This window comes from Colobus angolensis, unplaced genomic scaffold (genome assembly GCF_000951035.1).
Source record: "Colobus angolensis palliatus isolate OR3802 unplaced genomic scaffold, Cang.pa_1.0 Scaffold454, whole genome shotgun sequence".
Classification (NCBI taxonomy): domain Eukaryota; kingdom Metazoa; phylum Chordata; class Mammalia; order Primates; family Cercopithecidae; genus Colobus; species Colobus angolensis.
Genome location: NW_012117977.1, coordinates 1329198 through 1342845, shown reverse-complemented (window position 1 = coordinate 1342845; position 13648 = coordinate 1329198). Strand labels below are relative to the sequence as shown.

The window sequence follows — 13648 nt, the reverse complement described above, 5'->3', positions numbered from 1 at the left end:
AGGCTCAAGCGATCTTTCCACCTTAGCCTCCCACGTAACTGGGACTATAGGCTTACACCACAGGGCCAGGCTAATTTTTTTTTTTTTTTTTGGGGAGATGGAGTTTTGCCATGTTGTCTAGGCTGGTCTCAAACTCCTGGACCCAAGCGATCTGCCTGCTTCAGGCTCTCAAAATGCTGGGATTACAGGTGTGAGCCACCGCACCTGGCCATTTTTAGTTTTTAAATTTTATTTATTTATTTATTTGAGACAGAGTCTTGCTCTGTTGCCCAGGCTGGAGCCCAGTAGGGTGGGTGATCATGGTTCACTGCAGCCTTAACCCCCTGGGCTCAAGAGATTCTCTCACCTCAGCCTCTCCAGTAGCTGGGACCAGAGGTGTGCACCACCATACTTGGCTAATATTTTATATATATACTTTTTGTAGAGATGGTGTCTCACCATATTGCCCAGGCTGGTCTTGAACTCCTGGCCTCAAGCTATCCTCCCACCTCAGCCTCCCTAAGTGCTGTGATTACAAGCATGTGCCACCGTGCCCAGCCTGTTTTTAGTTTTTTAAAACTTCACAGTTCAGCCTGTACAGACTAGCACATCTTTAAAGAGGCATGTGTGCATATGTCTCTTAGAACGATGATACCACATTCTAGCTCAGGTAGAATAGCTAACATGCCATGAGAATGCACCTCACTATACAAAGATATTTCATTTGGCAAAATAAATATGCTCCCGAAAAGCTTCGCATGACTTAGAATTACGCAAACTGAGTTATATTTTAAGTACCTGAGATCACAATATTTAAATGATTTGCATGGTAAGTCTTCTTTTAACCTAATAACTTCTCCCTAATTTGTCTGTTTTGAAAATTTAAATTCTCATATATTGTTAACACATTTAATCAAAGTCTAAAACAGCAGAGTTCCGAATAAGCTGAAACTTTTCCACAGTTCTATACATTAGTAATTTATATTTAAAGTGACCAATTTGACAGTGCAGAATCTCCAGATGACACATTATGATCCTGGTTTTATTGCTAAGCATATTTTACTGTGTGTAAATTCTCCAGGTGGTTGCTAGCCCACCTGAATTAGACTCTTCCCCCCCTGCCCCCCGGGATTCTTTCCCCTCTGGTGGATTCAACATGTATTACTTTCTCAATCAAAGGTTAGTTCATGAAAAGAAAATTCAGATTGCTGGGGCCCATGCAGACCAACTGAATCAGAATCTCTTGGGCTAGGGAGTAGAGATCTGCATTTTTCACAGGTTCACCAGGTCATTCTGATTCACATCAGAGTGGGGAAACCACCGGTTTAGAGTTTCTATAGTAACTCCCTAATAACCAAGCTATTCAATTAGTGAAAGTACCCCATTCCCAGACAAATCTGGATTCTCAGGCGTTTACTGTTTCTGAGGTATGAGTCGTAATTGTATTTGTTACTACGTGATCTGACCTATAAACTCATAGATTTTTCTGCTATTCAATCTGCTATCTTTTCCCCTTTATTCTATGTAATTAAAATGCATTTTAAAGAAACAATCTCCAGGAACTATGAGAGCACATTTTTAAAGGTTAAATCATGGGGGCACAGTATCTGTTAGGGATGGCTTTCCTATTAACACTTCCATATCAGCTCTTAGTGAACCACTCACATGCAAACACACGCCCCCACTGCTTCAACTTCCAGTGCTAACTGAACATCAGGTACTTGAATAACAGCAATCAGTCACCCTCTTTCCTTTGTTAACATATTCCAACCTAGCCGCCCACGGTAAGATATTCCACAGAGAAGGTTCACAGCCACTGTTCATGAATAGGAGTTTATACTCTTAAATAACATGGAAAATACCTTCCCCTCACCCACAGAGACTGAATCTTGGCTTCAGCATTTGCTCATCAGTCAGAAATATTTTACTAATGCAGCTACCTGAAATACACAAAGTCACGCAGACCCTATAAATTGCTTTTCCAAGCCACCGAAATGCTATCTTACCCACTCTGTTCCTCCCCGCACACCCCCCCGCCTCCCGCCGGCTTCACTTGTGTTTAAAAATAAAACCCAATTCTGCTGACGACTGGTTTTCTTGCCCCACGACAGGAAGTGGACTGGGTGAGTTCTCACATCACATGTTTAACAGAGGGCACCAAACAGTGTCTGTGGGTCACCTGCCCTCAGCTGGGAGGAGCCCTGCCTGCCCTAGAGCTGTGGAGGCACTTCCCCCAGCAGCCTTCAGCTCCAGGAAGGCATAGCCTACAGCCCACGTTAGGTCCCAGCTTTTCAAGAACTATTGAGGAGGCTGACTGTGGAATGAAATCAGTGACCTAGGCAACAGGCTCCAAGCTTGGGCACTCATAGCTCTGGCTTGTCCAAGACATCATCTTTAATCTCTTCCTCTCGCTTTGCTTCTTTCTCCAATCCCCATCTCTCTCTCTCCCCCTCCCCTCTCTCATTTCATTTCAAAGAGAAATGAAACAAAACAACAACAAAAAATACATCTGACCTCTTTGCTGTACTAAAATACTTATTAACTGAACTGTCCTAAACTTCCTTCTGCTCTCTAGCAGTTGAGGAGCCATTTAATTGATATTTAAAATATGATCTCACCTCTAGAGTTAGGTTTTTGGGTTCAACAGCAGTGTACGTAGACTCAAATGAAGTTTTGGTTTTTCTAATGCAACTAGTTTAGCAGTCTCCAAAGGGAACTGCATGCACCCTAGGGTAGATAAAACAATCCACTGGAATACGGCTATTTCCTATTTATTGTTTATCTAAAATAATAAGAAAGAAACCAAACATTACTAATATTTAATAAACAGACTGTCACTGGCACCCTCTGTCCGTGTGAATGTCAGGTGATCAGGTGAGCTATCCTTCTGAAGGAGGGCAAGTTCCAAGCAGCAAAGGGTTGATGGTGGGGCATTTTATGTATGCCTGGATTGTATTATCCAATTTTAACGAAACTAGTCCCAACAAAATGGATAAAAGGCTTGAAAAGATTCCTCTTGAGGCACCAGAAGCTGAAGATGACCCTAATAATGTAAGCAAACGTAAGCAACAAGAAAATGGCAGAGTTTGATACTTCTAACTCCCAGCTTTTTTGTCAGCCAAATTGTGAGACTGACATTTAAAAATATGACTCCAATGACAATCTAATCATATGGGATAAGAAGGCAGCCAAAAATATTCACAATTATCTACTGGGCCATTTGAAATAAGGATTTAAAGCCACTGTCTTTAATGACAAATTTCATGCTAAGTGCATATTATCTGGTGACATTTTAGTTTGTGTTCACATGAAAATATTAAAAGTTATTGTATACTTAATTTTCATCTAATTTTTGAACGTTCATTTTTATATAAGTTTTATGAACATGTATATATATATAATTTATAAGTGAATAAATATATATATATTTTAAGAATATATCTTCCACAACTTTTTCTGATAGGAGTGCAGGATCACTTTGGAGATCAGTGCTGTTGGTCAGAGTGTCAAGCTGCCAGGATCCTCAGATTTCAGGTAAGATCAGATGACCTCTATTATATATGGGAATGCAGATGCCTGGAGAGAAAGGACCTTAGCCTAAGGTTAACACTGCTAGTTAGTAACATCTCCTAAACCAGAAACCTGGGTCTTAAGGAGTGAGATGACTTGCTCAGGATCACACTGTTAGATAGGGATGGTGCTGGATTCTTCTGATTTTCAGTCCAGTGCTCTTCTTAGCAGGCCCAGAGTTGCCTCTCTACATAAATATAGAGAGATATAAAGGAGGAAATCTGAGCAAACACTAGACACTCAAACAGAATCGAAAACTATCACCGAGCAGAGCCAGAATTTCTGTAGACAGCAAGCTACTGCGACCTACCTGTGCCTTCTATACTTACAATTACTCCTGGGTAATAACCTCCTACAGTCACATTCTGGGTCCTGGTGGTTGCAGCAAGGCCCACTGTGAGAATTAACACGGACACAATAAGCAAAGTCACGGTGACATAGATGGAGTTTCGTTTCCTCCGATTGAATGCTCCTGAAAGCACAGAAAGAAACTAAAATTGCTCATTTCAGTTGGGGAAAGGACTGACTTAAAGAAAAAAACACTGAGAAGGTTTTCCTTTCTTATTCCTACTGGTAACTGAAGTTATCTTTGGTGGTGATGGTGGGGGAGTGTCGTGGGGAAGGGATAGAGCATTAGTTTTTGCAGTCATCAGGTGCCACTTCTATAATAAAAAAATGTATTTCCAGTTTGAAAATAAACAACAGAAGAAATTTCACCAGTGAGTGCTCCTGGCACTCTATAAAAGATGTGTCATAACTACTTAGTAGAGTGGTTTTTTAGACCAAATTAGAAGGCATATGATAAATGGGAAGTGTGTTGGGGGGTATGAAATGAAAACATTTTAAAGCCAATATCCAACTAAAGAGATTTTTTTCATAAGCTAGAGATATGAAATTTCATTTTCAGTGTAAATATCACAGCCAAGCCAAGTTACTGGGATTTTTTTTTCATTTATTTCTGACATTTGCCACCTCATGTATAAACTTTAAAATGGTATATTGGCAAGATTTGTCACATAACAAATGTGTGTAATAAAGTGAGTGTTTGGAGGCCATTAGTCCACAAAGATATGTATCAGGGGAGGGAGGTGGGAAGGATTATAACTTATGCACGTTTAGGCTTATGTGAGGGTGACATAAATATAAATGATGAGAAAGCCATTCTCCCGCTCAGGGCTTATCAGACATGATAGTGCAAACCAATATTTTTTTGAAAACAGGATTATTAAGTCAGATAGAAAAATGGTATCTAAGCTCACTTTTTAATTTAATTTTTTTTAAAGGAACCGAGCACGAGCACTGTCCCACACTCTGCAGGGATTTCTCAGGCATAGGGAGAGGGCCTTCAACAGGACATACCAGGGGAGAGTTACCACCTAGGAGTTCTAAAAAAAAAAAAAAGCAAATGAGAAGAGTCTAGCTCCCTAGTGGAGGTGTGGAGCATGAGGAGTATGAAGCAGTGAAGAGCCCTGATGGAGTCGCCCACTCCCACTCACGTGGCTTGACTGTCATTTATGGCCCTAAAGAGATCACTTGAGTCTGTCCACGAAGACCCTGCCATTCTGGGACACCTCACTGCAGCCTCAGGAAGCAGTTGTTGAGAGAAGCCATGCAGACTGTTCCACAGGGAAGTGGAGGAGAGGGGATGGAGGAAGGGGGAGGAGGTCAAGGAAACCAAGCGAGACCCAGGAGGCAAGGTGGTGGTGAGACAGAGGGGCTGTGGCTGGCCTTGCAGCCCCCTGCAGATATCCCCTCCTGTATAGAAGAAAAGCATTGGGAGTATCACCCAGGCTTAACCCCACTATCCATCTTGTCTTCCCCAGTACAGTCCCTGCTGAAGTCTCCAAGGGAGGTGGGAGGGGCTGGCGGTCTCCCCTGACGTCAGCCTCGAAAATGAGGGATGTGACTCATCAGGGTCATTTCTAATATGGGACTATTCTAAGACTATTTTTCATTGAAATGTAGAAGTGGTTTGAACGTTTGTAGGTATCTACAATGCTAAAGCACCATGTCTCACCCTGGGGAAGAGGTAAGAAGAGTTGGCAAATGAGACTCCTCTTTAAAGAGACCTGAGTCCAGCCTCCAAGGGACAAAAACATAAAGGCCCACTAGAGACACCTGTAACATCAGGGCCCTTTCATGACAGAGCTATTAGGGATGCAAATGGGAGCTGACTAATGGTAAACACATGAGCAAAGCTGGGAGCTCTGGACTGCATGGTACCGGGAAAGGAAGAGTAGAGGGGTTGGGGAAGGCCAGGAGTTATTTCTTCTGTTTACCTGAAGTGTAGTTATCCTTCCTTTTGATGTTGAGGGACCCTAAATGAGTCTCTAAACCAGAGTGCCTAAGTTTATTTGATGGTAGATACTTCTCAGTGAATCTGTGAGTTGGTTCTACAGAGGGGCTCTAACATAAACTTACCAACAGGACCTCCCATTCTTACATCTTCCCTTCGCTTTTGTCACTCACACAATCTCTATTCTTCCCCTGCCCCAGACTGGCAAAAGAGAGTGAGGGAACATTTGGATACACCACGGATATCTTTGTGACACGGAAGTGTCTCAACACCTTACCCAGAAAACATGTAACCTTAGAGACTAAATTGGAGAAGTGTGTGTGCATGCATGGTCTTTTTAATTTTTGTTTGTTTGTTTGTTTCATTTGCCTGCTCCTTCCCCACAAGCTGGCCTTTAATCTTATTCACAGCTCTTGGGTCTTCTTTGCAAATAATCACTCTAACTTTTAAAAGCGCAGGAAGGGCCAGGTCAGAAAAGTGACTCAGCAAACCACATAGTGTCATTTGAAAATCTTTTTTCCTGCTTTAGAAACTGAATTGAAAATTCAGTCACTTGAGCAACCCAGGCAAAGATCCCACAGCCCCACAGGGGCCTTGCCTCCAGATAGGATTTGCTTTGGGTAAAATTCCTAAGAAAACTCTTCCCATCACCAGGTCAAATATCTAATCTCTGTCCCCTCACGAGCATCCTTCCCTGTCACCACTTATTTTATATTATAAGGACTATAATTGTGTAACATGAAATTATTTCTAGTTGCACTTGGGAAATTGACTGTTTTAAGGAACTCCCTCCCAGGATGACTCGTTTTGAAAATGAAGAATCACCCCTCAATTTATCTTTAGTGTCAATTTGACTCAATAAAATTCACATCTACTTAGAGCAAGACATACCCATTTTCTGAAGGTGTGGCCCAGGCTTCTAAAAGGCAGTTTATTGTGTCTGCTTAGGACATTTTCCTGGTGGTTGTTTTATTTTAGAAGTACAGCCCTGTTCTTGTTTGGGTACAATTTGGGGCTTGCCTTAGATGTTTCTGTAAACACAGGACCATCTTATTCTGATTTTGTTCAGTAAAGTGACACATAAAAAAACTCAGGCACCATGAGGTACTTAAATAAAGCAGCAGGTATATGAAAATCATGCCTATTACGATTTATACCTAGTGTTTGATACCGAATAAACAGTCCGTACTTGTTGAATAAACAAGAGGCAACATCTCAGAATTGTTTCCCTTGTAATCAAGAAGGATGTGGGAGGAATTGTGTGAATAAATATGGGCTGTTCTCATAGAATTGATTTTTTAACGTAGAGTACACCTGAGGGTTCCTTCAAATTAAAAACTTTCTGGCTAACTAGTGTGAAAACTACAATATCTCTCACTACCCTTGGCACCCAGTATATTTCTGCTTAAACAACAACCACCTCTGCAACCAACAGCAGTGAGAGAGTCTGAAATCTTGTCATTGGCCTTGCTTGCCTCCCCTCAGCAGACTCCCTGCAGAACTACTGCAGCCCTCCCTCTCTGCAGTGCCCCACCTCCATCCCAGATTCCTGATGACCAGGACACTTAGCTCTAGAAGCACCCAATTGTTTGCTGTCTCCACCCTTCCAAAAACAATCAGCTTTTCTCTCATCCGAGTTTTCCCCCCATCAGAGCCCCCATCTGCATTGCGGTCTTTGAATCTGGGTGCCTCCCTTAGAAACATGCTCAAAATTCCCCTCCTCTAAGAAGTTGTTCTTGATCAAAATTAATCACTTATTCATGTCCCTAAATTCCCAGGTACCTTACTCAATAAGTATATTAATTGTAACTGGTACCATTATAGTTGTAACCGTGGGTCTGGTCCACAACCCATATGATGTCTGCCAGTCCCAGGATTATGTATCTGAGGGAACCGAGACGTGGGTTGCTAGAAGGTAGGATGCTGTATCTGTTACTTTGTTTTACCTTGCACACGTTTCTTGATTATCCTCTCTCAAGAGAATAGATAAGGTGTATAATCTTTATTGGGCGCAGTAAAGTTGGGAATCCAGTATCCAGTCCTGTACACGGTGTTGTTGATGCCTGGCTAGTTCTCTGGGTTGATCTTTTGAACCGATTAGGATTTGCTTACCTGAGTCAGCTTTGCCACACAGGGTGGGTCCCCGGATATCCCCGCCTTGAGTATCCCTAGAAACAGGTGGCTGCCCACACAAGGGCCTCAAGACCCTGCCAACCTCCCGAACATTTCCTTAAAGGCGCTGAAATCCATCTCTCCCCACTTTAGACAGTTCTCTGAATGGAGAACATCCAAGGCCGCCGGCGAATTACAAATGTGTTATTTGGGAGGAAGGAATGCCCTATTGTAGTAGAGGTGCCTTTGCGCCTGGGGGCGGTGTTGCCAAAAGGGAGAAGGGGGTTGCTGGGAGGAGATGGGGGGACGCCGGAGTCAAATTACCATCTTCTTAATTGCCAAGTGCCTGCTCCACTCTGAGCCTTGGACGAACTGCTCTATTCCCAGGCAGCCAGCAAGCGTAGAGTGCAGGCTTGGTGCAGTGTGTCTGTGTTTTAAATTTTATTGTTTTGGTTGCGGTTGTGTCTTGACAATAAAGGAATCCCCTCAGAAATGCTGCCCTTGGAGGCCGAAACCCACCTACCCATTGTCCTCTTCCCCCCACGCAAGGGAAGGTGGTGTTGCCAGACGCTAAGTGGGAGTAGCTCCTGAGTAGCCTAGACGCTGATTCAGGCCCGGGTTGTGCTGGACCAGAGCCAGGGAACTCCGGGGAGACTCCCCTGTCCAAACTGTGGAAACCCAGCGTTACCACTCGACTCAGGAATTTGCTAGTGCCGTCGGTCTGCGGACTTTAAAAAGTGGAATGCGTGGCGCCGGCTCCGCTTCTGTCTGGGATTTATGATTCCTTTCCGGCAGTGTGGAGACTAGGCTGGGCGAAGCCCACTCAGCTGTTTGTTGCGCAGACCTTTCGAGAAACACAAGATCTCTGAGGGCCCCTGGGAGTCCAAGAAAGAAAGCTCTTCATTTCATCTTGTTCCCCAACCCACAGAGCAGTGCGCCAAGTAGCAACTCTTTAAGCCCTGGACCACCAACCAGCCCACTCCCCGAAGGCAGACGGGCTCGGGGCGTTGTGGCTTGATTTGCAGGTGGCTAGGTGATTGTCGTCCGCAGCGGGAATGGACGCTGCGGAACCCTAGCGGTCTTCCATTCAGCCCTCCCTCGCGAAGCGCAACAGCTTGGCGTCGGGGAGCCAGGATTGCGTTGTTGGCGCCGCAGCTGGCCAAGGTAAGGAGTGCATTCCCACCTGTCTCTGTTTCTCTGTCTCTCTCTTGCGCGCGCGCTCTCTCTCGCTCGCTCGCTCTTTCTCTCTCTCTCTCTCCCTCTCCTTCTGTGTATGTGTGTGTGGTGTGTGTGTTGGAGAAAGAGAGCGCGCGCGCGCGAGCTGGGAGTAAGGGGGAGTCTGGTACTGCTGTGCTCTGGATTCAGACCAAGTCCTTGGCCTTATTTGTACACCGTTGTAAGTAACTACGCCCTTAAAAATGAAAAAGTAAATTCTTATACTGAATATGCAAAATCACTGAGGATACGGATCTTTCTACCATCCAGGAGATAACACTTTATGGGGCCCCTCCGGTGAACGAGTTTTGTTGACACCGAGTCTTCTGCGGGCAGTAGGGAGATTGTATAGGGGGTTCGATCTTCTCCCTGCCCCCTCCACTCGAGATGTTCCCGCAAATTCATCGGAGAAAACCTGAGCAGACTGGTGGCAGGAACTGCGGGACAAAGGGATTTTGCAGAATGTAAAGTATGTTGGAAAGAGAGAATTCGATTTGATTGAAGTGTACCCGAGGCGAATTTTAAAAGATTAGGTGGGATCATGATTTTACAATCCCCTCCCGCTCTCCAGGGCTCCAAATTAATTTCTCCGCCCAGTAAAATCATAGGGCTTGGGAAGATGCCTAACAGATGAGGGGGACTGGATTTGTTTTTTGTTTGTAACTACCAAAAAGCAGCTTCAAGCGGCAGCCAAGTTGGTGCCGAAGGTAGCTGTCCCCCAGTTTCTGTAAGGGAAGGAGTCGAAGGATGCCCCTCCCCCTCCATTCCGCCCTGAGAGGAAAAGCGCTACTTCAGAAGATGCGCGGGCTCGTGCTGGATGTTTCTCGCGCTCTCACTCCTGTACCTTACTCCCTTTTCACACTTATGCACATTCCGTGCATTTGGAGCAGAATAACAATCAAATTCAAAGAATGTTGATCCTGCCGCTGCAGAGGGCAGGGCTGGGCTGTCTTGAGTGAGTCCTCAGGCATTCCCCTCCCCTTATCCCCGCTTTTTTCTCACCCCTCCGCCCATCCCCCAGAGTTGCGCAACCCACCCGCCCCCCGCATCAGCGAGGTGCAAATCAGGCCCCCTCCCAACTGCATCTCTAAATTTCAGGGCAGCTTCAAGAGAGTTGGGAGGGGGCGAAGACCCTGCTTCTTCTAATTGTCGTTAGTTGTGAGCTCTTAGAAGTGACCAGGACTTTGCAAAGAGGGAGTGTCGAATGGAAAGCTAAGGCGCAGGTTGCAGGGAAGTGTTTTGATCCTCAGATTGCTGGGATTTACTACCCGACTGCAAGTCTGTAGACACACGCACACAAACAGGCACACACCCGCACTCCGGGGCAGAGATACTCCGACGCAAGCTTGGCGCTCCGATCTCCGCACGTCGCTCCCGCTGCAGCCAGGCCGCTCCCCTGGGACTCTGGTCCATCACCCAGACGCTGGGGCGCGAAGACCACCCCACTCATGCCCCGTTTCCCGCTCTCCGGCTTTTGGGGCAGCCGGGGCGTTCACAGTCCAGAGGCCAGCGCACTCACCCCCTGCTGCCGCCGCCCGAAGGAAAGGCCGCTAGACTTACCCATGGAATCGGGCAGGGACATGTCGCTGGACCGCTGCTGAGTCAGGGACTGATGCATGGTGAAAACTGCCCGGTTGCCCCAGTCCCCGAAGCTGCTTCAAGCGCCCCCGGCTCTGGGCGCCCCGCAGAGCATCCTACTCCGCGGTTGCCTCTCTCGGTCCCTCCGAGAGCTGAGAGAGACTGCCTCTGGTTGCGAGCTGCAGCCCAAGTGCCGCCTCCCCCTCCCTTCCCCTCTTCTCCCTCCCTCCTCTTCTGCCTCCCTCTGCTACGGGAGGCAGCAGCATTGGCGGTCGGTGCAGCCGCGTGCGCTTGCGCAAGACCCCCCCCCTCCCCCTCAGTCTCCCCATCCTAGTTATCCACCTCCCAGCTTCCCAAGCCAGACAGGGAGCAGTTTTAGCCCCTTGGGGCCAGGGCTGCGCAGAGAAAGAGGGGGAAGCTTCAGTCTGAAGCCAACCAACCTTCTCTGTAGTTGGACAAGGTCTTGGGTAATTATCCTGTTCTAGGATTTATAACTGGGGAGGGGGTCAGAGTCAGAGGTTCAGAGCTGAGGAACACACACACACACACACACACTTGAGCAGGTCTGGTCTTAGTGCTTCCAGAATGACATAATGGAGCTGGAGATGATCCAGAGAAGGGCCACTCTATAATCAAAGGGATGGTGTGTGTGTGTGTGTGTGTGTGTGTGTGTGTATGTGTGTGTGTGGGGGGGAGGGGCTGACATATGAAGATAGATTAAACAAATGCAGACTCTTTAGTCTAGAACGATGAAGGCTGGGAAGGGATGTGACCAGAGTGTATAAAATTATGCAGAGACGGAGAGAGGGAGCACAGCCTTATTCACCAGATCTGAGAAGTCTAGAACCAACGGCCCCCAATCTTTAGCTAGAAAATTCAGCTAAAGTATGACTCTGCACCAGAACCCCAGCTTGTACTGTTCAAGTGCTTTTATATCAAGGATCTTATTTTCTCATCATAACAGTCATGCAAGGGAGGAAGAGGAGTTATCAATAACCCCATTATGCAGAGAAGGAAACTGAATCTCAGAGAAGGGAAGAAAATGTCCTGTGCCTACTCAGCTAGTAAGTGGCAGAAGTGAGAGCTAGAACCTAGATCTGTTGGACTCAAAGGTCAGTGTTCTTGCTATGGTGGCTGAAAAGAACTATTATTCTCTATAGCAAATGGAAAACCTAAGGAATTCATTAGCTCCAAAAGATGCAACAAGATGAAAATGCAAGTAGCTTTGGAAAGAGTGAAAGTAAAGTCATGGCTGACGGATCCACTGTGGATTACTAAGGGAAACTGGGGATGAGGTGGGAAAGTCACTGATCTTGGAAGACAGCCAAGTCCTTCTTGAACTTATCCTTTTGGACCCCATTAGGATATTGGGCTTGAAGCACCTTGTGGTTGGACCAGAAGGTGGTTCGAATGTTCTCAAAACAACTGCAGGACAGAATGAGGCCTCCTTGGAGTGCCCCCAAGACATTTGTCTGGTGGCCAGGGGAGGTGGAGAGTGAACAAATGGGTAACAGTGGGCTCCACCTCCCTCTGGAAACAGCCCTGGAAGCCTAACATAGCTAAGGGAATATACCTGTTTGGAGGTGCCCATTCTGTCCCACTGAGGAGCTCCCAGGCTCTGCTTGCCAGGTCTCCTTCCAACCATCTCCTCCTGATGGTTGCTGCAATCCTCTCTCCATGTCCCCCGTAAAAACCCAAATTAAATCAAGTGTAAAACTATTCTAAGAGTCAATGGGATGAAGAAGAGTACTTGGCCCTTTCCAGATCTGCCTTGCTAATCTACTGTAAAGCTTTGTTTTTCTTATCCAGGAAATGGGACTGAAGGCCCTTGCCCTTTCCCATCTTCTGAAGGAAGAAAATATGTTTCTTGAAGGTTAAAAAGGAAGCCCTTTGTAAGAACTTGGGCATCCCAGGGGCCACGATGAATGCTGTGTCAGGTATTATTAGCAGCCCTACACTATAGATGTGGTTTAGAAATCTGTGATATATGTCCTAGATAGAGACAAGATGCCTACTATTGTAGATGTGTGTGTCTTAAGCCTGCTTACCTTGTGTCAGGCTCTCCATAAGCTCCACAAAGGCAGAGAGAAATCCTGTATTTGTACTTCTGCAATGATTGTCTTTGAGTTCTGTTTACTTATCTCTTTCTCCTCTCATTCTAAATATCTCATACTTAATGTGGAGGACTCCTGCAACCAGCACTGATTTCTCAGGAGTGCTTGCTAATTAACATATTTTGTTTCTGTGAAAGTAGCCTGAAAGAAAAGAGGTTTTTACACAGGCTCTAAAGACTATTTAACACCTTCTTTAGAGATCCTTGGCTCCCCTATAGCAATCACACAGCGAGAGATCCCTAAAGAAGCCAAATAAAAACTTGTTACCATGCTGGTTTTGATGGACAGATCGAGGCCTTTTCAATTCAGGGAGAAACACACTACCCACCAAATGATGCAGAGGGCATGTGTAATTTGACCTTTATAATCCCAAAGACACAAACTAGTGAGGTACCTTTAATGGGAATGAGCTTTGCTTTCTCAACATCTGTATTCCTGAATCCTGCTTGAAATTGAACATTATTTTATAAAGTACTAGAGGAGCTGGCTATTTAAAAGAACCGCATATGGTATGTTTCTTTTGTGCCGTCTCTTGGGGTGCCTTATGGGACTTGGAGCACAGCACACACTCAGTCATGTTAAAAATGACTTTGAGACCAGTAGCAGTGACAATAGCAGCAGCTGCAGCAGCTCGCAGCTCTGAGAGTAGTCTCCCCAGAGATGGTGTATTTATTTGGAGAGAGGATCGGGTAAAGGGGAGGGACTAGAATAGGAACTAGGGGGAAAACCCCCTACATTTTAACTAAGCCCAGTACATACACCTCTTTTCCTCCAAAAAAGTTTA

The 13648-nt window shown here is 45.7% G+C and overlaps 1 protein-coding gene across 3 annotated transcripts in view; it reads right to left on the bottom strand.

Annotated features, from left to right (window-relative positions):
- TMEM255A (transmembrane protein 255A) overlaps positions 1 to 11037 on the bottom strand; it is a 53026-nt gene extending 41989 nt beyond the window's left edge. For all 3 annotated transcript variants that reach the window (XM_011958000.1, XM_011958001.1, XM_011958002.1), the window contains exons 1-2: positions 10733 to 11037; positions 3879 to 4021 (exon numbers count right to left, since the gene is read on the bottom strand). In XM_011958000.1, the coding sequence (XP_011813390.1) occupies positions 3879 to 4021; positions 10733 to 10790 (201 nt within the window). In that variant the 5' untranslated portion in view covers positions 10791 to 11037. The remainder of the gene's footprint in view (positions 1 to 3878; positions 4022 to 10732) is intronic.
- Positions 11038 to 13648: the final 2611 nt, after the last annotated feature.